We start from the raw sequence: 26,441 nt of genomic DNA, 5'->3' as shown, positions 1-26,441 counted from the left end.
GCACATATGCAGAGCGGCAGAGCTGTCAAAGGAAAACAGCAGAACTCTGCAAGGACAGAAGGTGGAAGAAGTACATGCAGTACAGAAAGTGCCGCAACATAAAGATATGATCAGTTGCAATTTTTGTGGTAAAACACATGCAAGGAACAAGAAGTTGTGTCCAGCTTTTGGTAAGACATGCAAGAAATGTGGCAAAGACAACCATTTTGCTGCCAAATGTAGGTCACACGCTGAACAAAATAGAAGACAGAGAGCCGTGCATGCTGTAACAGAGGAGACTGATGCATATGAGGACGTCGCCACAATAACAGAAACATGTAAAAACCAGGAAATGGTGAACCATTTGCAGGAGAACAAAGCTCAAAGTCAGCAACTTTTCGCAGGTATGTTGCTGAACCAAAAAATGGTTGACTTCCAAATAGACTGTGGTGCCACCTGTAATGTTATACCTATTCAACTGCTGAGCCCAAACACACAGTTGGAGCCAACAGAAAAGGTGTTGTTGATGTACAACAAGAGCAAACCGTGGCCACTGGGCAAGTGTAAGGTGAAAATCAGAAATCCTCGCAATAATACATTGTACAGATTGGAGTTTCAAGTGGTGGACCAGAAGGATAAGCTTCCTTTGATTGGCAGGAAGGCCTGTGAAGCCATGAAGCTGATTGAAGTACAATATGATAACATTATGGCGATGGATAGTATTGTTAAAGGACATTGTGCTGTCGAGGACAACGTCGAGGGAGGCATGACACTGGAAAACATCAAAGTGGAATATGAGGATGTTTTCAGTGGTGTGGGATGCCTGGAGGGGGAGTACCACATAGAACTGGACAGAAGTGTACCCCCAGTGAAACTGCCTAAACGCAGAGTGCCAGTAGCTCTACTGACACCACTGAAAAAGGAACTAGCAGAACTACAAAATAAAGAAATTATTGCACCAGTAGAATGTAGCACTGACTGGATAAGCAGCATGGTGACGGTGACGAAACCAAATGGAAGACCGAGGATTTGCATTGATCCAAAACCGCTGAACAAGGCGCTGAAAAGATGCCATTTTCCACTTCCTACCATTGATGACATACTTCCGGAGCTTTCGAAAGCAAAGGTGTTCACAGTGTGCGATGTCAAGCATGGCTTTTGGCACGTGAAGCTGAGCGAAGAATCCAGCTACATCACAACCTTTGCTACCCCATTTGGCCGGTTCCGTTGGCTCAGAATGCCAATGGGAATCAGTCCGGCTCCTGAAGTTTTTCAAAGAAAACTCATACAGGCGCTTGAGGGTCTGCATGGTATATATGTTATTGCTGGTGATGTGCTTATTACGGGAGAAGGTGAGACAAAGGAAGAAGCAGAAAGAGATCATGATGCAAATTTGAGGTGTTTCCTGGCTAGATGCAGGGAGAAAAACATTAGACTAAATGCTGACAAGTTTAAACTGAGGCAACAGTCTGTGCCCTACATTGGTCATCTGCTGACTGCAGATGGTCTTCAGATTGACCTTGATAAAGTGCGAGCAATTAGCGAAATGTCCCGTCCAACTGATGTTAAAGGGGTACAGAGGCTTGTAGGTATGGTAAACTACTTGTCCAAATTTTTTGATCATCTATTTGATGACTGTGAGGTTTTGAGACAACTTACACACAGAGACAATATGTGGGAATGGACAGATGTGCAAGAGTCAGCGTTCCAGAGACTTAAAGACAAAATATCTAAGGCACCGGTGTTAAAGTATTATGGCCAGGATATGGAACTGACACTACAGTGTGATGCGTCAGACACTGGCCTAGGGGCTGCTTTAACTCAGGAAGGCAATCCTGTGGCGTTTGGTAGTAGAGCTCTCACTCCTACCGAAAGAGGATACGCGCAGATAGAGAAGGAATGTTTGGCTATTGTTTTTGGTATGGAAAGATTCCATCAGTATACCTATGGCAGGAAAGTGACAGTGCAGAGTGATCACAAGCCACTAGAGAATATTCTCAAAAAGCCACTCCTTAGTGCACCTAAAAGATTGCAGCGGATGCTACTTAGGCTGCAAAAGTATGACATAAATGTTGTGTATTTGCCTGGGCGAGAAATGCTATTAGCGGATACTTTGAGCAGGGCATATTTGCCAGACGGCACGAAAGGAGATGTTGAGACTGAGGTCGAGACAGTGAACATGGTGGAATACTTGCCTATATCGCTTGAGAGATTAGCTGCCATTAGAGATGCCACTAGGGAGGATGCTAAACTGCAGAAAGTGGTAGGCTTTATTCTATCAGGTTGGCCAAGGACTAAACAGGAGCTGCAACATTATATTCAGCACTATTTTTCATTTCAGGATGAACTTAGTGTACAGGATGGTATTGTATTTAGGGGTGAAAGGGCAGTTATACCTGATAAACTGAGAACTGATCTTACGCCGCATTCATTCATCACATTTAGGAGTTGAGGGATGTCTCAGGAGAGCATGTGAATGTGTATATTGCCAAGGTATGAATGACCAGGTAAAGACTTTTGTTTCAAAGTGTGACATTTGTAGATCAGTAGACCCCAAGCAGCCAAGAGAGACACTTAAACCACATGATATGGTGTTTAGACCATGGGCCAAAGTTGGAACGGATTTGTTCCAATGGAAAAACAGGGATTATTTGATTACAGTAGATTATTACTCCAATTTCTGGGAGGTAGATTACCTGCCGGACACAAAAAGCAGCACTGTAATTCATAAACTGAAGGCTCACTTTGCAAGACATGGCATACCGGATGTGGTTGTGTCAGACAATGGGCCACAATATTCGTCCGAAGAGTTCCAGAGATTCAGCCTAAGGTGGGAGTTTGTGCACAGAACTTCATCACCGGGATACCCACAGAGCAATGGGATGGCCGAGTCTGCTGTAAAGACAGCCAAGCGACTTATGCTAAAAGCTGAAGCTGCCGGGCAAGATCCGTACTTGGCTATGCTGGATCATCGAAACACACCCAGTCAAGGCCTGGAGACAAGCCCTGCACAGAGACTGTTTAGTAGGAGGACTCGGACCCTACTGCCAACAAAAGATACCCTCTTGACACCAAGGGTCATGGACTGTGAGCAGGGACTGAAAGGCAACAGACTGAGGCAGGAAAGATATTACAACCGCTCAGTCAAGGACTTGGATGGTCTCAAGAGTGGAGACAGTGTGAGAATTCAGCCGTTTGAGCCGTGTAAAGTCTGGAAAGTCGCAAAGGTGCTGAAGGAGGTGCACCCCAGGTCTTACGAGGTGAAGTTGGAGTCAGGTGCTGTTCTGCGGAGGAACCGTCGACACCTCAGGCGCAGCCATGAAACACCTGCCCTGATGGGTCGTGGTTAGGGCCTTGGGTGAATGTGGAAATAGTGTCAAAGCGCTTTGAGTACCTTGAAGGTAGAAAAGCGCTATACAAGTATAACCCATTTACCATTTCTTTACTGTAGGTTTCCATGGGCACTGATTCTCCTCACCTGTCTTATTTTACCAATTAGTGTTCCCACCAGGTGTTTTGGTTGATCACTCCCCTTTATAGGTTTCTGTCACCCTGCACGAGTTGCCGGGTCAATGCTTGCTATACGCAACGACTTCTAGTTTTTCGCACTCTACTATTTGTCGCTGTTCACCCTTGGCGACGATTTGATTTGTTCGCCCCACGCTGGTTTAGTGTCTGAATTTTGTTTTTTATTTTTGTACTGCATTTTTAATATTAAAACTCATCCTACCTGCACGCTGCCACTTATAAGACAATTACATGATTAGTGTTAATGTAAACTCAACAATAAATAAGATCAGGCAGGAAGTCCAGTAGCTAAAATGAGGTTGGTTATGCTCTTGGTAAAATAATGGATGTTTGCCTATCACTTGAGGGACACATATAATAGTGTATGTATGTACAGTACATGTTAGGATGAATCTTGATCTTGTCTCCACGCTGCTTGATCTTGGTAGTAGTGTCACGACTTGTCGTACCGATAAAAAGAATGATGTGATCCGCACTGCCGCTCCTAAACATGGTCTTCAGACATTGATACATGCGATGTGGGGGAGCTTCATGCTTTGTGCACACTTGGGGGAACATCTGTCTGCAGATTGTGTTTTTTTTATTTTTATAAACGCCTGAAAAGGAACATTCACAGCATGATGTTGGCTTTGGTAACATAACCCAGCCCTCAGAAGTAATACATCAAGTTTGCTAGCACTAATCAAATCAACAACACTGCACAGATTAATTATTAATAAGTAGCTATAAACCAAGACCAACATTTTTAGTCAACAAAATGACCACTGCCACCAGCTTCTTATTCCTAGAAAGGAAGAATGCAAGGCTTCGTTTGATTGATGGAATGGAGTCAAACGTCACTAAGACCCTGTCTACTCTAAGCCGGATGACTTATTAATCGAATAATTATTTAGCCTAAGCCCCGTTTCGGCCACACTAATTCATCATTTAAGGTCCCCCTCCTTGGATAATTATTTACACGGGTAATTGCAGCATCTATTTCTTGAATCTCCGGCACTTAGCTTTGTATGGACTCATTGATCGTTTACAAACTGAGTTCGGAGAGGAAGTGACGCCAGAAACACAGCAGCCCACACAGGAAGTGACGTCAGAAAGATCGCGCCACAACCAGCTTCATAATAAAGCGGTTTTGTCACTCAGAGCTAACCACTGGAAATATGAAGGCGAGTCATCCAGACATGCCCGTGTTTCTCCTTTCGTCTATACAGACGCTTGTGGAAATCACACATGAATACCTTAAGAGAAAGCGATTGCAGCTATTTCGGATATAACACTTCTCAGACGGCAAGAGAACTTTCGAAAGTCCGGGTCAGCTGTGATTCTACTTACCAAAAAACTTTGTCCATTTGTGGAAGGAGCGACAACAAGAATGCGGGCTCCCATGGATGTAATAAAAAAAGGTTGCGTGTGCTTTGTATTACCTGGCCGTCGAGGAAAGACTACGGAAAACGGCGAATGCTTTTGGACTGGCAAAGCAGACTGTATAAGTTATTGTCCGCCATGTATGTCGCGGACACAACGTCTAGGTCCAGAGTATACAAAGTCACCAAAAACGAATGGACAATGAATGATATCTAGATCCCTAGATTGATTAATGTTAAATGTTCTTTATCACATTGTTTACGTGTCTAATAAAGATTTGATTAATTTATGATGGCTCAGGTGTGATTCACTACAATAGGGCCCCACAGCACACTGGATTCCAGTTAATTGAAATACCACTGGATATTGTTCAGATAAGTTAAATTGAAAAACTTGCATACAAAGCAACACTGGAGGTGACTATGATGTGCGCATTTTCCGTGAATGCGTATTAGGCCGCATTGCGCCGGCGGACGAAGGGGGGAGGGGGTCTTAAATGGCCCTTGTGTGTGTGTGGACAAGGATAAGGTTAGGTGGGATTTACCCTGGATAACCTTAGCCGGCTTAGTGTAGAAGGGGCCTAAAGCTTACGTTGGATTGGCGAAACAGAATCATGTGACCGCTCGGCTCCATTTGATTGGTGAAACAGAGTAATGTGACAGTGCCTGCCGGAAGAAGGCTCGTTAACAAATGAATTTGTCTTTGCAAGTCTTAATCAATCGATTATAAATAGTTATGATATAAATTAATGTAACAATAGAAATGAAACTCAATGTAATGGAATAAAAGTAGCGTTTCTTAATACTCAAGAAAAAGTAACCAGTATATTACATTAAAACTACACTGACAAGTACTTTTTTTTATGTAGCGAGTTACTACTCACCACTGCTTATTGCTGTAAGGACTTTGACTTAAAGGGGTCTTTTTTTTCCCTCTACATTTAAAAAACCCTTCCTTGTGGTCTCCATAACATGTTATGGGGGTTCATTGGTCCAATTTTTGCATTAGATTATGTTATAGGCCCCAGCCCCTGCAGAAGAGCATCAGAGGGAACGCAAGCTATGTGACACTGGAATATACTCATTTTCCTGCCTTTAGTGCCAGCATCAACCTAGGGCACACCTTTAGTGCACTAAAAGGTGGGTTCCATTGTAAATTGCCTCTAAAATGCCCAGAAAAAGTGGTACATGTCTGCTGCATGTTGTCTGCATCACTTCTAGGTCCAATTCAATCACATACCGTATTTTGCGGACCATAGGGCGCATCGGATTATAAGGCGTACTGCCGATGAATGGTCTATTTTTGATCTTTTTTCATATATTAGGCGCACCAGATTATAGGGCTCATTAAAGGAGTCATATTTCAATTTTTATTTTCTAAATTTAAAACGCTTCCTTGTGTTCCACATAACATGTAATGGGGGTTCTTTGGTCAAAATGTTGCATAGATTATGTTTTACAGATCATCTTCAAGCCGCTTTCTGACAGTCGCTTGCGGATGCGCCGTTTTGTGGGCGGTCTTATTTACGTGGCTCACCTTCGGCAGCGTCTTCTCCCCGTCATCTTTGTTGTAGCGGTGTAGCGTGCAAGGAGGGGGGATGAAGAAGTGGCAAAAGATGGAGCTAACTGTCTTAATGACAGTCAGGCTTTACTTCAATCAATAATGGAGCAGCATCTCCTCATCCGGAAACAACGCGTTGCATTTCAACGTGAAATGTGTCCCGTGAAAAATTGTCCGACCGGAATAATCTAATAACTAAAGTTCCTTGGGTGATTAATGTAAACTCACTACACCGGTTTGTTTTAGCGCTTTTATGGCGAGTTTACTGACAGATATAAGTAAGAACTTTACACTACTTTATATTATAATATGGCAACAGTGGAGGATGAATGTCCCATAACAGGAAGATAGAGAAAAAGAATAAGCTTATCGACTACGGGTCGGCGCGGACTACAAAGGCGGAGGCGCGCAATTTTTCAGGATTTATGCAGATCTCAAATACAGATCAGCAGGTACCAGAAGGTAAGAAAAGTTGTTTTTGCATAATATTGCTAAACAAAACGCCAGATAATATGTCTTACCTTATACACACACCATAATAATACTCGTATGTTAAAGCACATTAAGCGGTGCGGCTTCATAGCTTACCAAAGTCGTACTAAAACATTTTGATAGATTTTAGAGCGCTGTGTGTAATGTTCTATATTTTCAACGGAACATAGAAAATGTTGGTGTTGTTTACTTGAGTCACAATACAGTCTACACGTAACTCTTATGTTTGACTGCCATCTACTGGTCACACTTATCATTACACCTTGTACTTAATAAAATTGCTTCGAGGTCAGTAGGCGAAACTAGAATTATTCCGTACATGAGGCTTACCAGGTTATAAGGCGCACTGTAGAGTTTTGAGGAAAAAAAAAGATTTTAAGTGCGCCTTCTAGCCCGGAAAATACAGTACTCAAAATGCTAAGCATACAAGTGCGCACATTAAAACAGACAGTTCATGTCAGATTTCATCCAATTGAACGTTTTGGTTCATGAGTAACAACTGGTCTCATAATTTGTGTTTTCCTAATAACTAATCAAAATATTTTTAACTAGCCCTGTAATATTGTAACTTTCGCTTTTGACATTATTATGCCACGCATTTAAACAGGGTCCCAAACAGCCCAAAAGTGACTCATCTACTTTGGGTAAACAGTGGAGAAGCAGACAGAAGAAATATAATGGATTCAAAAGAGTGACATTCATGTTCGCGCAGGGACTCATTTTTCCTGTCACCATGGGGTTACACTTTCAAAACCTTCGCCTGGCCGAAGGAAACAGTGACAGAACTGACAAATCCCCCAACAAACTAAATCCTGTTCACACACAGTCAAACACGTAATGGCCCAGAGGCAAAACATAGACAAGTGCCAAACTTCTGTGAGGTTTTCTTTTCTTTTTGCAAATTAGAATATGAGTGTGAATGTTGTCTGTCTGTCTGTGTTGACCCTGTGATGAGGTGGCGACTTGTCCAGGGTGTACCCCGGCTTCCGCCCGAGTGCAGCTTGGATAGGCTCCAGCCCCCCACGACCCCAAAAAGGACAAGCGGTAAAAAATGGATAGATGGACGGAAATTTGGATATTCTGTAAACGCAGTACGAACACAATTTTTTTTCCAATAAATCAGGATGTTTTTTTTGGCAAAATGAAAGAATGTGATTATTGTAGGGTTTGCTCGTAGGTTTAAGTATGTGACTATACTGCACAGTAATTGTGTGCAATGCAATTATTGTGACCATGTGGTGCTGTGCTGTCTGTAGACCAGGAATATTCAACTACCGTATTTTTCGGACTATAAGTCGCAGTTTTTTTCATAGTTTGGCCGGGGGTGCGACTTATACTCAGGAGCGACTTATGTGTGAAATTATTAACACATTACCGTAAAATATCAAATAATATTATTTAGCTCATTCACGTAAGAGACTAGACGTATAAGATTTCATCAGATTTAGCGATTAGGAGTGACAGATTGTTTGGTAAACGTATAGCATGTTCTATATGTTATAGTTATTTGAATGACTCTTACCATAATATGTTACGTTAACATACCAGGCACGTTCTCAGTTGGTTATTTATGCGTCATATAACGTATACTTATTCAGCCTGTTGTTCACTATTCTTAATTATTTTAAATTGCCTTTCAAATGTCTATTCTTGGTGTTGGGTTTTATCAAATAAATTTCCCCAAAAAGTGCAACTTATACTCCAGTGCGGCATATATATGTTTTTTTCCTTCTTTATTATGCATTTTCGGGCGGTGCGACTTATACTCCGGAGCGACTTATACTCCGAAAAATACGGTAAACGAAATGTGGATGTTTAGTCAGAAAGTGCCTCTGCAGGTTATATTCCTTTGAGATGTTTTTTTAACTTAATCGCAAAGTAAACACATCGGCTTTCACACTGCATCGTCAATAATCTGCCCTCGCCACTCATTTCCAGCGTGTGCAGCTAGAAAGATAGTTCACAGCATTAACAAACAGAAGCTGTGGAAGTTTTGTTGAAGATTGATGTTCCTTCTTTTGAATTATTTTCCTTCATTAGTTTGATATCTTTACACTTCTTACTTCATTTAAGTTTATAACACTGAAAACATACAAAAGAATAACATCCATTGTATATTTTGCTTAAATAAAATAGAAGGTTTAGTGTTAATACATTCACACAAGAAACTACAAATGTTTACGCATATAGAAACTAAACAACGTCCACAGCAAACATTGCACAAAGTGAATGTGAGTCATCACAATTAAACCTAAGGTGTAGCGTTAGTCAAAATTAGCTCTACGTGTATTAAACTATCTTTGATTGCCAGAGTTATTCTCAGACAAAAAAACAAAACGACCACAAATACAAAAGACATCACAAAGTCAGCAATTTCAATACAAAACAAACAAAATATCTTTATACACAATATCTACTTAGAAAGGTTTGTTTGTTTGTTTCAAGTCTTCTTCTACTTATGCCACTGTTGATTCATTGCGATAGTCCTGCATCTATGGCTGCCCCTAGTTTTAATGGTTTCGTCAAGCCTATTTGGGGGATGGTTGGCGGGCCAAATTAAAAGCTGTAGCGGGCCGGATGTGGCTCGTGGGCCGCCAGTTGAATAGGCCTGCTGTAGACCTTTTAGAAGCAGACATTTTCTTCTCTGGTCTTTTTTTCTCTCCATCACTCAGTTCTGTACAACAATATTATTCTACACATAGTCAGTTTTATATCTTTGTGGTTCACGGAGTCCATTGAGAGTCACCTTCATGATCAAAGTGACAAATAGCCTTGTGTCAACACGCTGCTATCTAGAGAATTCCTGTAATATTCCTTTGACATTTCTATGATGATGATGACGATAATCCAGTAGCATCTGTGGTACAAGAAGAGCACCGTGACAATGGCAACAAAATAGAAAATAAAGCATGACTCCAGATAGTAAAGGAGACAGGAACAAACAAGGACACCTTTAACATAGGCTAGTATTTGAAATCCAAGTTATATATATTATATATTGTCTAGGACTGTCAAAATATAGATTATAATCCATCATCATTATTAATCTAAATAAAAGTGTTAACTAACCCATCTGAATGACTCAAAGACGTCTCTTGCAATGCATTTCGACAGTTACCTTAATTAATGCGTAAAACAGCAATTGATCCAATAATGAGACCCTCAGTCCTCAATGTTTGACCCTTAGTCTATACCAGGGGTCGGCAACCCAACATGTTGAAAGAGCCATATTGGACCAAAAATACAAAAACAAATCTGTCTGGAGCCGCAAAAAATTAAAAGCCATATTACATGTGTCATGAGATATACATTTAATTAAGAGGACTTAAAGGAAACTAAATGACCTCAAATATACCTACAAATGAGGCATAATGATGCAATATGTACATATCGCTAGCCTAAATAGCATGTTAGCATCGATTAGCTTGCAGTCATGCAGTGACCAAATATGTCTGATTAGCACTCCACACAAGTCAATAACATCAACAAAACTCACCTTTGTGCACTCATGCACAACGTTAAAAGTGTGGTGGACAAAATGAGACAGAAAAAGAAGTGGCATAAAACACGTCCTAGAAAGTCGGAGAAAGTTATACATGCAAACAAACTATACGGTGAGTTCAAGGACCGCCAAAATTAGTAGGACAAAACGGCGCTCGCCAAATACTCGAATCAGTGAAGCACGTTTAATATAAACAGTGTGATTTGTAACAATTAGGGAGGTTTGTGTTATGTTTGTCCTCCTACAGAAACCATACTAAAACAAAAAAATTGATTTTTTTTTCCCCTCATCTTTTTCCATTCTTCATACATTTTTGAAAAATCTCCAGAGAGCCACTAGGGTGGCGCTAAAGAGCCGCATGCGGCTCTAGAGCCGCATGCGGCTCTAGAGCCGCGGGTTGCCGACCCCCGGTCTATACCATAGAAAAGATATGACTGAGTACAATTATTTCTTCATTATTGGTTTAATTGTTGTAAAATAAAATATGGCTTTGTAGTCGTCAACATTGAAAGTCAATTTGAATAGGAGGCAGATATTATACGTTTTTAACTTCTTTCTGCTCCTTTTCATTCATATTTTACTTTATTGTTTTGTTGATTGATTGATTTTTATTATATTCCTTTGTTTGATTTTTTATCAAATGAAATAACTAAAAATTAAATAGCGGTAGAAAAGCTGCAGCATTCCAGTCAGAGGAATTAATAGAGAGCTGAAGTAAATAAAGAAAAAGGTATTCTGAATGGTAAGTTTAGCTTCGGAGTCCTGGCAGGTCGTTCTCTCCACAAGACTTAAAGTTATTTCCATCCACGGTCGCTGTGACTTGAGTTATCGCGGGAGTTCCTAGCTGTTAGTAGAGGCAATGTTGCCAAGTCCACGTATTACAAGCAACTTTTAAAAATTTTTTTTTTTTTTAAATCATTCATCATTCATGATTCTCTTTACAGAGCAAGTAAAATAACTTTAAAACAGGTATTAGTTATTATAGTTAATTGATAATTTATTTTATGATTGCTTTATATTTATATAATATAATTAATTAAATATTATCAAATATATTATGGCGGTCAAGCATCAGCTTCGCTTACTTGATGATGATGATGTTCTGTAGTTGGATGTCACGCCTGTGAAAGAAGTCCAGATGTCCCACAAAGGCAGAGATCTTCTTTGTCTTGTTGAATTATATACAGCAACATCACAGAGTACCATTCTGATATCATTTTTAAAGATGTTTTAATGTAATTTTTAATAGAAATGTCTTCTCTAAAACTCAAGCCTATTTTTGTTTATTAATTTTAAATAATACCTTATTTCTACAATATAGTTATTGATGTTTTAAAAATATGTTGTAGCTTGTACTTTCAAATGTAAACATATATATATTATGTGGAATCTCATTTAGGAAATCTGAATGTATACCCCTATTTTGTAATATTCACAATTAAGGCAGGAAACTAATCACAACAGTGGTAGTTTCAGCACATTGTTTATACAAGTCAAACTAATACTTGACAATACAATACAATAAGACACACAATAAATATGAGTCCACCTATTTAGGTGTAAACATAGACAGAAAAAGATAGATCAGATGTAAGGCTTTACTTCCAAACGTTGAAAAAAATCAGCGCATGAAGTTTTAATCACTGCCTGGATATGAGGCTCTCTCGCCGGAGTCAAAGTCGAAAGTCAAAGTCTCGTTTTCTAACACAAATTAGTTACTCATGTCACACCAAGTTTTACATGTCTGGTGTTAAATGTTTTAAATGAGTAAATACAGCTACACTTACATTTTAAAGCCTTTCTTTTCTCTCTGTGTAGAAATGTAACAAAGTAGTGTTCCATACGGAGTTTCGCCGAATATCACGGCTATATCGAGAACAACACGGATAATTAAAAAGTACATAATCAATTTTATTACCGCCTTTACTACATCACGAATGTATGGCTAGGTTAACACGAATATATGAATTTTAAAACTTGATTTAGAGCCCCTGGGTCCTCCCGTCTTGTTTTACGGTGTTATACCTGCAAGACCAAGTCGAGTAAAACTGCTTTTGGGTAAAATGTGTTGTAAGCCCCGCCCACAAGCACCCGCCCCTCACGCTAAAACACTGCCATTAGTTTGAAACCGTAAAAAAAAAGAAGCTAAACCGAAAAAAAAGAAACAGTGTTCTGGCTCCATATACCCCTACTGTCATGATCTGTTGCCCAGATCATGTTTTGTATAGTTTTGGACTCCCTCAGTTCCTGTTTTGAGCACCCCTGGGTTTGTGTTTTTGTTGCAGCACGGTGGCAGAGGGGTTAGTGCGTCTGCCTCACAATACGAAGGTCCTGAGTAGTCGTGAGTTCAATCCCGGCCTCGGGATCTTTCTGTGTGGAGTTTGCATGTTCTCCCCGTGACTGCGTGGGTTCCCTCCGGGTACTCTGGCTTCCTCCCACCTCCAAAGACATGCACCTGGGGATAGGTTGATTGGCAACACTAAATTGGCTCTAGTGTGTGAATGTGAGTGTGAATGTTGTCTGTCTATCTGTGTTGGCCCTGTGATGAGGTGGCGACTTGTCCAGGGTGTACCCCGCCTTCCGCCCGATTGTAGCTGAGATAGGCTCCAGCGCCCCCCGCGACCCCGAAAGGAATAAGCGGTAGAAAATGGATGGATGGATGGATGGACTGCAGATTGCTTTCACCTGCCTCTGATTAGTGTTTGGGATGCTCACCTGCTCCTGGGCACTAATCAGAGAGCTATTTATTCCTGCCTTACGCCACACTCGGTCTGGCTTCCTTATTTGCTTACATGCAACAAGTTACCTTATTTACCTTTTGGATCCCTGAGCTAAGCTTTGTCTTATGCTTTTCATTCATTTTCTACCGCTTGTCCCTTTCGGGGTCACAGGGGTTGCTGGAGCCTATCTCAGACAGTAGTGATGGGTTGATGAGGCGTCATGAAGCGTTTCGACACATTGCAAAACTGTATTGATACTGTGTCGATACTGTGTCACTAAATACTGACATCTGCTGGACATTAAAAATCCCTACAGGCCAGAGCCGGCCCAAGGCATAAGCGTACTAAGCGCTTGCTTAGGGCTCCGCGGCCACCAGGGGGCCCCCAAAAGCAATTAACAAAAAATTCTTATTTTTATTTTTTGCATGTACGAGTCTGACTGATGATTTCTAAATGATCAAAGATATGTTATTGTACAAAAACACAATTTTAAGTCAACAGAGTGCTGCTGCTGATCTATACCTAGTGATTCTTCCTGCCTCTCTTTAAGCTGCCTCTACTGCACCTGTGACGTTTGCCGCCTGCCGTGCAATGCCAGTGCGCACTGGGCATCAAAAGCGCAGATAGAGGCAAAACAATGTCACAAAAAAGGACATATCCTTCAGGTGCAGAAAAAAGGAAGAAGAAGAAAATGGAAGAGGAGAAAAAATGCCATGATAAAGGTATGTTTGCATGACTTGGTAATAAAAAGTTTATCAAAGAGATTTGTAGCTGTAATTAGCTTTAGCTAGGTGACGTTAGCTAGCTAGCGCGGTGCTAGCAATATGTTTTTAGCATCAGGTTACTAGTGAGATATGTTGTTTGCACAAATTGTTTGCAGCAGAGCACGGTAATTTATGTGAGTAAAATAAACATTATTTTTTACATCAACTCATAAGTTATGTGAAACTTCCCCAGGAGCATTGTTAAAATACTTTGGAGGCACAGAATCAGCCCAGAGCCAGTCCACATCCTCAGGCTCAACTGTGAGTGATGAATCAGGTGAGGAAAAGACTGTCACCATACAGTATACATTTAATTTCTTAGTATAAACATTACACCTGAAGGGAAATTAATATAGTCAAAGTATCTCATTAATATGTGTGCCTATATGTATGTATGTATGTATTTCATCTTAGGTCCATCTCCATCCTCTACAGTGCTCTCTCACACACCTCCATCCTCTGTGCCCACTGTCCCCTCCATGTCTGAAACCACAGCTGATTTATCTAGTAAGTTAACTGCAAAACACCCTTTATAATTGCTCATTGTACTCCAGAACATTCTGAGATTAATAATTATGTCCAACAGTGCAATTTAATGACCTTATAGGTCCTTCTTTTTTAGTCATTGTCTTTCTTTGGTCACTTCCTCAGCAACTTCCACCACAACGTCCCCTTCACACCATGGACCATCATCCGCTCCGCCAGTTGACCCAGCTGAGTGGCCTTCTTTCCTCTCAGATTCAGACAGGACTGAGCAGGTGATCAAAGGACCACTGTCTATTAAGGAGAACGTTTCATTCCCCAAACGGCATGATGGCCGAAGTTTTCATTATCGTTATACCTACAGACAGCTAGTCAATGGGGAAAAAGTCAAGCTTAGCTGGCTGACTTATTCAAGAAGTAAAGATGCAGTCTATTGCTTTTGCTGCAAATTATTTTCCAAAAAGTCCTTAAAACTGGCAGCCGAGGGACAGCGGGATTGGGTCAACATAGGTGCAATAATAAAGTGAATCAGAATCAGCTTTATTGTCCAGTTATGTTTAACACACATGGAATTTAACTTCAGTAGACTGCGCTCTCTTTGTACAAAGTAAACATTAAATATGAACAATTAACTAAAAATATAAACTAGTAATTAAAGACTAATATGTACAAGACTGATGAGACAAGATGACACTTTTACTGTAAATACAAAGCTTTATCACTTGGACTGTTCAACCCCAGGCCACTCTTGTAGCTGAATGTTTTCTACATTTTAAGATTAGGAACCATATGTGGCACTCTGGACATCATTCGTTCATTCATTGGTATTATTTATGTTCTTAACTGGGCCACCCCCATATCTTTATAAATGACATGTCATTTGTAAAGACATGCCAGGCTGACAATAGGATAATGTAAACAACACTGCCAGAGCCGCAATGAGTTTATAGTAGGTGTGTGAATGATCAACAATCAATGTTATTGGCAGAAATAGAGGGCCCCAAAATCAAATTTTGCTTAGGGCCCCATGGAGGCTTGGGCCGGCACTGCTACAGGCAACCTATGGACCGACTCAACTGACACTGATTTTATGACCTGGTATATACAATAATATAAACCAAGTCATTGTATTTCATTTAGGATTATTTCATATCTTCATTTAAATAAAAATATATTTTTATCTTTTTTAGATACAGTCAATAAATAATGTGAACATGTATCATAACATGGAAATCTAAGAGAACGTGTAGTGAATGAGGATGCTTGTGGACTGGGAATTTTTTTTTTTTTACACATTTTTATTTAAAAAAAAAACAGTTTTTCCAAAGTATTACATTTTAGACGATTTCTCTTCTTAGTTATTATTTCTCCGGCTGTAGAAAAGACCCGCTCACAGGGCACAGAGGAGGCGGGAGTGCAGAGGAAATTAAGTGCCAGCTGGAAGAGGTTTGGGAATGTGGTCTTCTGTTGGTCCCAGTATTTCAATGGGTCCTGGGACCTAGCTACATATTTCAATGGGTCCTGGGACCTAGCTACGTAACGTTGGACCTCTTGTATGGCATCTGCAGTAGACTTTTTTTGTCTGCCTTCCCACTTCCATATCCAGATGTTTCCAAAGGTTATCTTAAAAACAACACATATGCATTTTATTACATGATTTCAAACAACAACAAAAATAATGCTGAATAAATGCCTGAAGTGGGTGCAGACAGCTGTTCTGCAGATGGTCCTGGCAGGGGCTCATTTGTGCGTCCGATGACAGACGCACATTCGGAACGTAGCCGAATGATGGCGTCATTCAATTTACAAGAACTGCGGAACCCGAGTGATTTAAATCTGGGGTCAAGAAGTGTTGCTAGGGTCAACACACTTAATGACTCCAGATTGGAAGCAGTGTCTGTGACTCGACGCTTCAAGTGTTCATGGAGGTGTTTGGCTGCCTGTGTTTGCAAGGTTGAAGCACTATGCTCTAGTGCAGGGGTCGGCAACCTTTACCACTCAAGGAGCCATTTTGGCAAGTTTCACAAATTTAAGAAAATAATGGGAGCCACAAAAAAAAATTAAATTTAAAATGAAAAACACCGCATATAAAGCTTAAATTGCTTTGTGCTATGTTAACCAGGGGTCTTTAATATGGAAATTTGATCTTAGTGCGGCCCGCGAGATTTGAATGAATGGCGCTTGATAGCGTCATACTTGCCCACCCTCTCATTATTTCCGGGAGACTCCCGAATAGCAGGGCGTGATGGCACTGCTTTTGGCGCCCTCTACAGCCTGCCCAAACAGTGTACCTGCTCGACCACATGCAGAATGCAGCTTCAGCTTGCTCACGTGAGTGACAGCAAGGCGTACTAGGTCAGCACCCACACAGCTTACACTGACGGTAGCCGTACCGTATAAAACAATTTTAACACTGTTACGTTACAAATATGCGCCACACTTTGAACCCACACCAAAAAAGAATGACAAACACATTTCTGGAGAACATCTGCACTGTAACACAACATAAACACAACACAACAAATACCCAGAATCCCATGCAGCACTAACTCTTCCGCTCAACCGACGCACGGGGGGGTTTGATGTGTGGGGGGGTTTGGTGGTAGCGGGGGGTGTATAATCTAGACCGGAAAAGTTAGGGCTGCATGGGATTCTGGGTATTGGTTGTGTTGTGTTTATGTTGTGTTACGGTGGGATGTTCTCCAGAAATGTGTTTTTCATTCTTTTTTGGTGTGGGTTCACAGTGTGGCGCATATTTGTAACGTAACAGTGTTAAAGTTGTTTTATACGGCTACCGTCAGTCTAAGCTGTGTGGCTGATGAGTAAGTATGCTTTGCTGTCTCCTACGTGCGCAAGTAAAAGCTACATATAACATGTGGCCGGGCTGGCACGCTGTTTGTAAATGCTATAGAGGACAGTTACTGCAGTGCAATTAGGGCATGCCCTTAATTTAGTATTTAGAGTGAAAATAGGATTATATTTGCCCTGGGAGTTATCTAGGATAGGCACTGAGATCCATAAGTCTCCTGGGAAAATCGGGGGGGTCGGCAAGTATGCAGCTGAGCCGCATCAGAGTGGTCAAAGAGCCGCATGCGGCTCCGGAGCCGCGGGTTGCCGACCCCTGCTCTAGTGCAACGTAGAGCATTTTCATCATCAGGATGACCTTTGACCCTGACACTCGCCTCTCCTCAGACAACGCCACTGTGGCTTGATGGAAAGGAGCAAGCACAATAAGTGTTTCTCCTACGATGTTAAACTCATCAGCTGTAAGTGGAGTCAAATCTGTTTTTAGAGAGGCCAGAGATACCCACACTGACTCCTTCTCATCATGTAGCCTTCACAGCATTTCATATGTGCTGTTCCAGCGTGTTGCCACCTCATTGATGAGTTTCAGGGTTGGCCGTCCCAACTGTTGCTGCACTTGAGCAAGCTTCTCCTTTGCTGTAGTGCTCGATCTAAAGTATGTGACAATGTGCCTAGCTTTGTGTCTGATGAATGCAAGTGTGGGGATCTGGTCACATGATTTTCTAACTAATAAATTAAGACTATGTGCAATGCAAATTGAGTGTCGAATTTGGAGCTGTGTAGTAGATGCAATCATGTTTGGTGCCGCGTCGGTCACAAAACACTTTACTTTATTAGTTATGGCCCAGTCCGCCATCATGCCCCTTTTGACCTGGGCCAAATTGTCAGCAGTGTGACTTTGTGGAAAGTATTGCACTCCCAACACAGATGTACACAACTGCAAATTATCATTTATGTAGTGACAGGTAAGAGCCAAGTAAGCCTCCATGTTTACAGATGTCCACATGTCAGCTGTTATACTCACTGCCACAGCTTGCTGTACTTCCAATTTCACTCCTTCTCGTTCCTCTTCATATTTTTTCACCAGCATTTTTTTGATGGTCTGAAAATAACACCAAGTCAAACCAAAAGCAACTCAACATTTTCAATTTAAATATTAAAGGCCTACTGAAATGATTTTTTTTTATTTAAACGGGAATAGCAGATCCATTCTATGTGTCATACTTGATCATTTCGCAATATTGCCATATTTTTGCTGAAAGGATTTAGTAGAGAAAATCGACGATAAAGTTCGCAACTTTTGCTCGCTGATAAAAAAAAGCCTTGCCTGTACCGGAAGTAGCGTGACGTCACAGGAGCTAGTATTCCTCACAATTCCCCATTGTTTACAATGGAGCGAGAGAGATTTGGACCGAGAAAGTGATGATTACCCCATTAATTTGAGCGAGGATGAAAGATTCGTAGATGAGGAACGTTACAGTGAAGGACTTGAGAGACAGTGATGGACGTATCTTTTTTCGCTCCGACCGTAACTTAGGTACAAGCTGGCTCATTGGATTCCACACTCTCCTTTTTTTATTGTAGATCACGGATTTGTATTTCAAACCACCTCGGATACTATATCCTCTTGAAAGTGAGAGTCGAGAACGCGAAATGGTGCCTTTTATCTCCACGACAATACATCGGTGAAATGCTTTAGCTACGAGCTAACGTGATAGCATCGTGCTTTAACTGCATATAGAAACAAAAAAATAAACCCCTGACTGGAAGGATAGATAGAAAATCAACAATACTATTAAACCGTGGACATGTAAATACACGGTTAATGCTTTCCAGGCTGGCGAAGGTTAACAATGTTGTGCTAACGATGCCATTGAAGCTAACTTAGCAACTTAGCAACGGGACCTCACAGAGCTATGCTAAAAACATTAGCTCTCCACCTACGCCAGCCAGCCCTCATCTACTCATCAACACCCGTGCTCACCTGTGTTCCAGCGATCGGGAGAAGGACGAAGGACTTCACCCGATGCGTTTGGCGGCCCGGAGACGTAGGAAGTCAAGGTGAGGTCGGCGGCTAGCGCGGCTAGCGCTCCAACAAAGTCCTCCTGGTTGTGTTGCTGTAGTCCGCTGCTAATACACCGATCCCACCTACAACTGTCTTCTTTGCAGCCTTCATTGTTCATTAAACAAATTGCAAAAGATGTCCAGAATACTGTGGAATTATGAAATGAAAACAGAGCTTTTTGTATAGGATTCTACGGGTACCATAACTTCCTTTACTCTGGCTTCGTCACGCGCATACGTCATCATACCGCGACGTTTCAGCCGGATATTTCCCGGGAAGTTTTAAATGTCACTTTATAAGTTAACCCGGCCGTATTGGCATGTGTTGCAATGTTAAGATTTCATCATTGATATATAAACTATCAGACTGCGTGGTCGGTAGTAGTGGGTTTCAGTAGGCCTTTAAATAAATTGGATGTATCAACTACAACTTTAGATAATTTTCACACAAACCTTTCTGGTAGGCAAAACATATGATGGCTCACGGACCTGCACCAGTTCCCTGAACCCTTCACTCTCCACAATGCTGAGGGGCTGGCAGTCCTTGTCAATGAAGTTCAGCAGAGCCTCATCCAGCATCTGCTTTCTGGTAGCTTGATGGTTAAAAATGAGATAAAGAAGAAGGGAATTAATTATCAAAAAAGAAACTGAGTAAGTTGTAGAATGGCTGTATACCTGAGTTTATCCTGTGTGTCTCTGGAACAGGAGTCACCAACCTTTTTGAAACCAAGAGCTACTTCTTGGGTACTAATTAATGCGAAGGGCTACCAGTTTGATACACACTTAAATAAATTGCCAGAAATAGCCAATTTGCTCAATTTACCTTTAACTCTATGTTATTATTATTAATTAATGATATTTATCTTTGTGGAAACACTGATCATCTTAATGATTTCTCACAATAAATATATGTAGAAACAGATAAATATCAATATGCAACACTTCATTTTTATATTTTCTCTAAGTGCACATTTTTCAAATTGAACATTTTCAATGAACACTTCTAAAACAGTCTTGTGAAATCACAATATCCCATTTTAACTAGCTAGCCACTAACATTTTTTAACAAATCATGAATTACTTTGCACCATGTTTGTACAAATAATAACTCATGTAAAATACAAAAGTCAACTCAAATTTTTAAATAAATCATGTCACACTCTGAACTGGACACCAAATCTGTTATCTGTTTCTTTGTCAGTTAGTGAAGACCAAGTCTTTAAAATATTGTCTTGGATTTTCAAATTCTATTTGAGTTTTGTCTCTCTTAGAATTAAAAATGTTGAGCAAAGCGAGACCAGCTTGCTAGTAAATAAATAAAATTTTAAAAAATAGAGGCAGCTCACTGGTAAGTGCTGCTTTTTGAGCTATTTTTAGAACAGGCCAGCGGGCTACTCATCTGGTCCTTACGGGCTACCTGGTGCCCGCGGGCACCGCGTTGGTGACCCCTGCTCTGGAACTTAATTTTCATACCTGGCCCTATAATGCCTCAGCATTGAGGAGGTCGATTTGTTAATGTACGACAATTCTGTCGTACAAATGCGACATTTAACCTGCAGAAAATATGAATAGTAAACTAAGAATCATTTTGAAGAGATTTTGAATTCTAATAGATCAAGTGGAAACTTTGAGAGAACAGGATGAAACGACAAGGAAATGAACACAAATACCTTTTTTTCCCGATATATGATCAAAATATTCCCACACGGTGGAAATCATTCTTTTTGCCTGAGGCTGCTCCATGATTTCCGACGACGATAAATTACAAATGACCAACGACAGAAGTGCGGCGATTCTGTTGGCAGCAGCATCTCGTTGACAGATGCGCTTCCTTATAAACACAGTTTGGCGCGCAGGCGTCAGTTCGACACAGTTTGCGTATCGGTCAAGTTGCCGAAACAGCTCATGATCGGTCACGTGACTTTCTAAAAGCGGTACGCGCACCGGCACAGGGTTTTGCTTTATGAGCTCGACGCATGCACCGATGCATCGGTGTTGCAGGACCCATCACTAATAGACAGACAACATTCACACTCACATTCACACACTAGGGCCAATTTAGTGTTGCCAATCAACTTATCCTTGTTAGCTATTCTGTTAGCTCCCCGTGCTATAGGCACCCTTGCTATGTTTGTTATTTATGGACATTAAATCATTTTCTTACCTGTACCTTGCCTCCGGAGTTTTCCGTCTGCATCCTGGGAGAACGATCCACGCAGTGACACTTACCAGCTAATAAAAACAAGCAAAACTTATCACGTCACACACAGGATTTTGCAGGTACACAGCTGAATTAGAAGTGAAGTTAGGCGTATGCAAACCACTGTCTGCTGGCCCGTATTTATCAGGGTCTAATAAGGCCATGCTGTTAATATTTGTTATTCGCCCAGGAAAAAAATGGCAGAGGGAAGCACTTGTGTATGTGCATCTCATTTGTCTCATCATCACAAGTGCTGCAAATTGACATTAAACATTTGTATATTGCATACGAGTTAGGATTAAGGGACAGGACTAAAAATCATAGTGTGAATATAAGTTTCCAACAGTAATAAAAAAACGCTCTAATACTTGTTTCAGTCTCACTGAAAAACTGTGTTACTGAAATTCTATTTCTGAGGATACTTTAGATGATTTTTAGTACAAAGCAGATTTTGAATTCACTGAAATACTTATTCCCAAGCCAAATGTCTTGGAAGTAAATCCACCTAAAATAATTTATTTAACTTCATAAATGCCAGATTATTCCCCATGTTTCCTCAAATATACAGTCGCAATCAAAAGTTTACATACACTAGAACATAATGTCATGGCTGTCTTGAGTTTCCAATAATTTCTACAACTCTTATTTTTTTGTGATAGAGTGATTGGAGCACATACTTGTTGGTCCCAAAAACCATTCATGAAGTTTGGTTATTTCATGAATGTATTATGGGTCTACTGAAAATGTGACCAAATCTGCTGGGTCAAAAGTATACATACAGCAATGTTAATATTTGGTTACATGTCCCTTGGCAAGTTTCACTGCAATAAGGTGCTTTTTGACCACTCCTCTTGACACAATTGGTGCATTTCAGCTAAATTTGTTGGATTTCTGACATGGACTTGTTTCTTCAGCATTGTCCACAGACTTTGGGAAGGCCATTCTAAAACCTTAATTCTAGCCTGATTTAGCCATTCCTTTACCACTTTTGACGTGTGTTTGGGGTCATTGTCCTGTTGGAACACCCAACTGCGCCCAAGACCCAACCTCCGGGCTGATGATTTTAGGTTGTCCTGAAGAATTTGGAGGTAATCCTCCTTTTTCAGTGTCCCATTTAAAGCACCAGTTCAATTGGCAGCAAAACAGGCCCAGAGCATAATACTACCACCACCATGCTTGACGGTGTTCCTGGGATTAAAGGCCTCACCTTTTCTCCTCCAAAAATATTGCTGGGTATTGTGGCCAAACAGCTCAATCTTTGTTTCATCTGACCAAAGAACTTTCCTCCAGAAGGTCTTATCTTTGTCCATGTGATGTCAGATGAAACAAAAATTGAGCTGTTTGGCCACAATACCCAGCATTATCACTTTATCACAAAAATGTTGTAGAAATGTTTGGCGAGTCAAGACAGCCATGACATTATGTTCTTTACAAGTGTATGTACACTTTTGATCGCGACTGTACATATAGGGCCTGATCTACTAGGATCTTAAATAACATGCGCTAACTAGTTTATGAAAACTATTAACATTCTATGTACTATTAGTGGGCCTGTGATCTATTACAGCAAGACTCTGTGTACAATGGACAGCAAGTGCAAAAGTGATGCAGACCAGCCTATTTAAATGAGGCTGTTGCTTGTACTACTGACTTTCACCATGGAGACACTCATTTCCTGCAAATCTGTGTGCTCTAACCTGTGGTGTTTTACTATAATGTGGAACATCCATCCATCTATCCATTTTCTACCGCTTGTCCCGTTCGGGGTCGCGGGGGGTGCTGGAGCCTATCTCAGCTGCATTCAGGCGGAAGGCGGGGTACACCCTGGACAAGTCGTCACCTCATCGCAGGGCCAACACAGATAGACAGAGACCATTCACATGCAGCACATAATTATATTCTGTACCACCTTTTCTGGGCAATATAGAAGCGAAGTTTAAACAACATAACCTATTTTTAGTACGATGTGCTCTGCAATGGTACACTGACAAGATACAAAAAAATGAAAGTTTTTTCCACAGGTAGGATGCATATGAAAAAATGTACCATATTACAAGAAAAATCACCAGCAGAGAGCAAAAGTAGTTACGGGGTCAATACATTGGTCATAATTATCAATCAATCATCAATCAAAGTGTATTTATAGCCCTTAATCACAAGTGTCTCAAAGGGCTGCACAAGCCACAACGACATACTCTGCTCAGATCCCACATCAAGGCAAGAAAAAACTCAACCCAATGGTATACAATGAGAAACCTTGGAGGGGACCGCAGATGTGGGGACCCCCTCCTGGGCGACCGGTGCAATGGATGTCGAGTGGATCTAGTTAATAATGTGAGAGTCCAGTCCATAGTGGGGCCAGCAGGGGATCATCTTGAGTGGAGACAAGTCAGCAGCGCAGAGACGTCCCCAACTGATGCACAGATGAGTGGTCCAACCCGGGTCCCGACTTTGAACAGCTAACAAATCATCTGTGGTCACCTAAAAACCTCTCCACGTAGGAGAGGGGGGCCGAGCAGAAAAGAGACGGCAGATCAACTGGTCTAAAAGAGGGGTCTATTTAAAGGTTAACATATACAAATGGGTTTTAAGATGGGATTTAAATGCTTCTACTGAGGTAGCATCTCTAACTGTTACCGGGAGGGCATTCCAGAGTACTGGAGCCCGAAAAGAAAACGCTCTATAGCCCGCAGACTTTTTCTGGGCTCTGGGAAACACTAAAGTCCCATTAAAGTCCTCCTGTCTCTAGGGATGTATTTTGCTGAGTTTGTAAACAATAAAAAAGACAAATTATTTTTTGATGATAAAATATACCGATGTAATCCTTGTAATATCGACTGGATACGGCTCTTGTACTTGGTATCCTTACAATCAGTATTTGTGTATATCCACCCATTTGTTTCCATTCAAGAGCACTAGTTTGCAGTTAGCAGTTAGCTATTGTGTTTATGTTTAGCTATTTCTCGTCCTGCAGGGATGATACGTCTAAGAAACGTACTTTATTTGTCGCCAACGCAGCGAGTATTACTGATTTAGAAGTAGCTAAAACACTGGGTGGACAGACGTTAACCGCTAGCTAGTTACTAGCTAGGTACTAGTTAGCTGTGTTTTAATGCACTGCTTGAAGAGTGGTGCTTCAATGTTTATAGTGCCAACTTTATAGTTAGTTTTAAAGCCAAAACACATCTATTCTTCCTCTTCTGTCTCCACAGTTTTTCTGCTTGCAAGTGGTCTGCGTGTGTGTTAATGTTGACTTGCGACGTGTGCCACGACGTGCCATCAGGCACATAAAAAAAAAAAGTACAGGTATTTTTCAAATGTAGTAGAGTACTTTTTCTTAATTCATTACAACTGTGGTACTTTATTAGTATTAGTATACTGTACAACCCTAAATAAAGTGTTTCTGGAAGGACTTTTTGTAATTTGAAATTGGAGGTTTTTAATTGACATTTTACAATCTGTACAAAGCCTGAAAGTAAATTATCCTTAATCTTTTTTAATGTTTGTATAGGATGAGTAATAAAATAAATAAACAATATTCCGTCATGATAGTTCAACTTTTTCCAAAGAGGAACATTTTGTTTTCTGGTTTTAGCAAGACCTACTTTTACATCTCACATAATATTTGTGGTGCTTGCATTATGCCAGTAAATATTATGCTAAGCAATTATGTTGAAACACAAGATGATATTTTGCAAGCTCCAGGGCACATTTTTGTGACAATTATGGGCTGGGTCATATTTATATAAAGTATTAATAAAGGTTACGTTTTATCAAGGGGGTTTAAAAAATAAAAAGCGAGTGTTATGGAGAAATGCAGCGAAACTGTAACCACTGAGGCAGAGTGCAGAGCGTAGAAGATCCTGGGAACAGACACAGAACACTGAGTTGCTGAGTGAGCAAGAATGAGTCTCCTGCACTGCAAATTATTTGCCACTTGCCAAGATTTAAAATTGTATTTATAGAAATGTGTCAAGTTTTAAGAGCTAAGTTAGTCATTAATTTTACATCATAATCTTAATTTTAGCATGAATAATTATATTTTGTCTATTGTATTTTAAAATGTGAAAATTGAAATGAACTATTTAAAAGTGATATTTCGGGGTTTTTGCCCCACTTACAACATTGTGTTTAAATATTCTGCAACACCCAAGCATGTCTAATTTAAGAATCGCAAGTTGATTACTGCTTGTTTTCAGATTATAAAACGTATTTCTATTTTAAAAGTACTGCTAATTTCTATACATACAAACCTTAATTTAGGATTTCTTATCAAGTAAAATTAACTAGCTTCATTGACAGATTAATTCTCTAGTTTTTTTTTCCTGTTTTTTCCCATAAATCTTTTTTTGTATCTTATATTTTGTCAGCTCTTTTTTGCAGTGCGGAATGATAAAGTCAGAAAAACACAATGTTTAATCTTTAATTTCGCAATTATTTACAACATTCGATAAAATATGACTGCAGCAGTAGCCCTCGATAGGGCAAAGGATGTGTTAGAACTTTCTGGATGAACCCTTCACCTGCAATTTTCTTGCTTTGAATTGAATCAGCTTTCTATTTCACTTGACTTCCAAGTTATACTTTCAGAAGTAGCTAGAGAGGTTCTAGTTGCAAAGTGTTCCCTAAATTACAGTATTGCGCCCTAATGTTTAAAAGAAAATATATAACAAGTTGTATTTGATGCTTTTATCCCCTTGTTATTGTTTACAATTTCTTTGTCAAATAATGACCCCCAGTTAGCAAAATACATTGATTCAATGTTGGATTTTTGTCATTCTGTTTTAGGTTACGCAGGACAGACTCTTGTTGAAGAAATGTATATTTATATATAGTTTATATTATAGTTTATATTTTTTCTGTTAAGTTAATTATTGAACTACAAAAAATGTCAATATTGGCTTTATTCTAACAGAATATCTTACACTACATTAAACAGTCACAGTCAAAGAACAATTTTACAAGGTTAAAACATAAATTAA

General features: G+C 40.3%; 2 protein-coding genes across 2 annotated transcripts in view; both read left to right on the top strand.

Moving 5' to 3' along the window:
• Positions 1–26,441, top strand: part of itgb1bp1 (integrin beta 1 binding protein 1) — a 1,043,117-nt gene that overhangs the window by 485,992 nt on the left and 530,684 nt on the right. The window lies entirely within an intron of this gene.
• LOC133645907 (uncharacterized) lies at positions 13,722–17,624 on the top strand. The gene is made up of 5 exons (XM_062040837.1): positions 13,722–13,865; positions 14,101–14,184; positions 14,322–14,414; positions 14,559–14,665; positions 17,583–17,624. Exons 1-5 carry the CDS (start codon positions 13,781–13,783, stop codon positions 17,622–17,624), a joined length of 411 nt encoding a protein of 136 aa, XP_061896821.1. The 5' UTR covers positions 13,722–13,780.

The sequence above is a fragment of the Entelurus aequoreus genome, linkage group LG03 (genome assembly GCF_033978785.1).
Source record: "Entelurus aequoreus isolate RoL-2023_Sb linkage group LG03, RoL_Eaeq_v1.1, whole genome shotgun sequence".
In the NCBI taxonomy this organism is placed as follows: domain Eukaryota; kingdom Metazoa; phylum Chordata; class Actinopteri; order Syngnathiformes; family Syngnathidae; genus Entelurus; species Entelurus aequoreus.
This window is presented reverse-complemented; position numbering and strand designations above follow the sequence as displayed.

Coding starts and splice junctions, on each gene's coding strand:
- LOC133645907 (XM_062040837.1), top strand. CDS start 13,781: ATGTCACAAAAAAGGACATATCCTTCAGGTGCAGAAAAAAGGAAGAAG. Junction 13,866..14,100: donor GAAAAAATGCCATGATAAAG/GTATGTTTGCAT, acceptor AAACTTCCCCAG/GAGCATTGTTAAAATACTTT. Junction 14,415..14,558: donor AACCACAGCTGATTTATCTA/GTAAGTTAACTG, acceptor TCACTTCCTCAG/CAACTTCCACCACAACGTCC.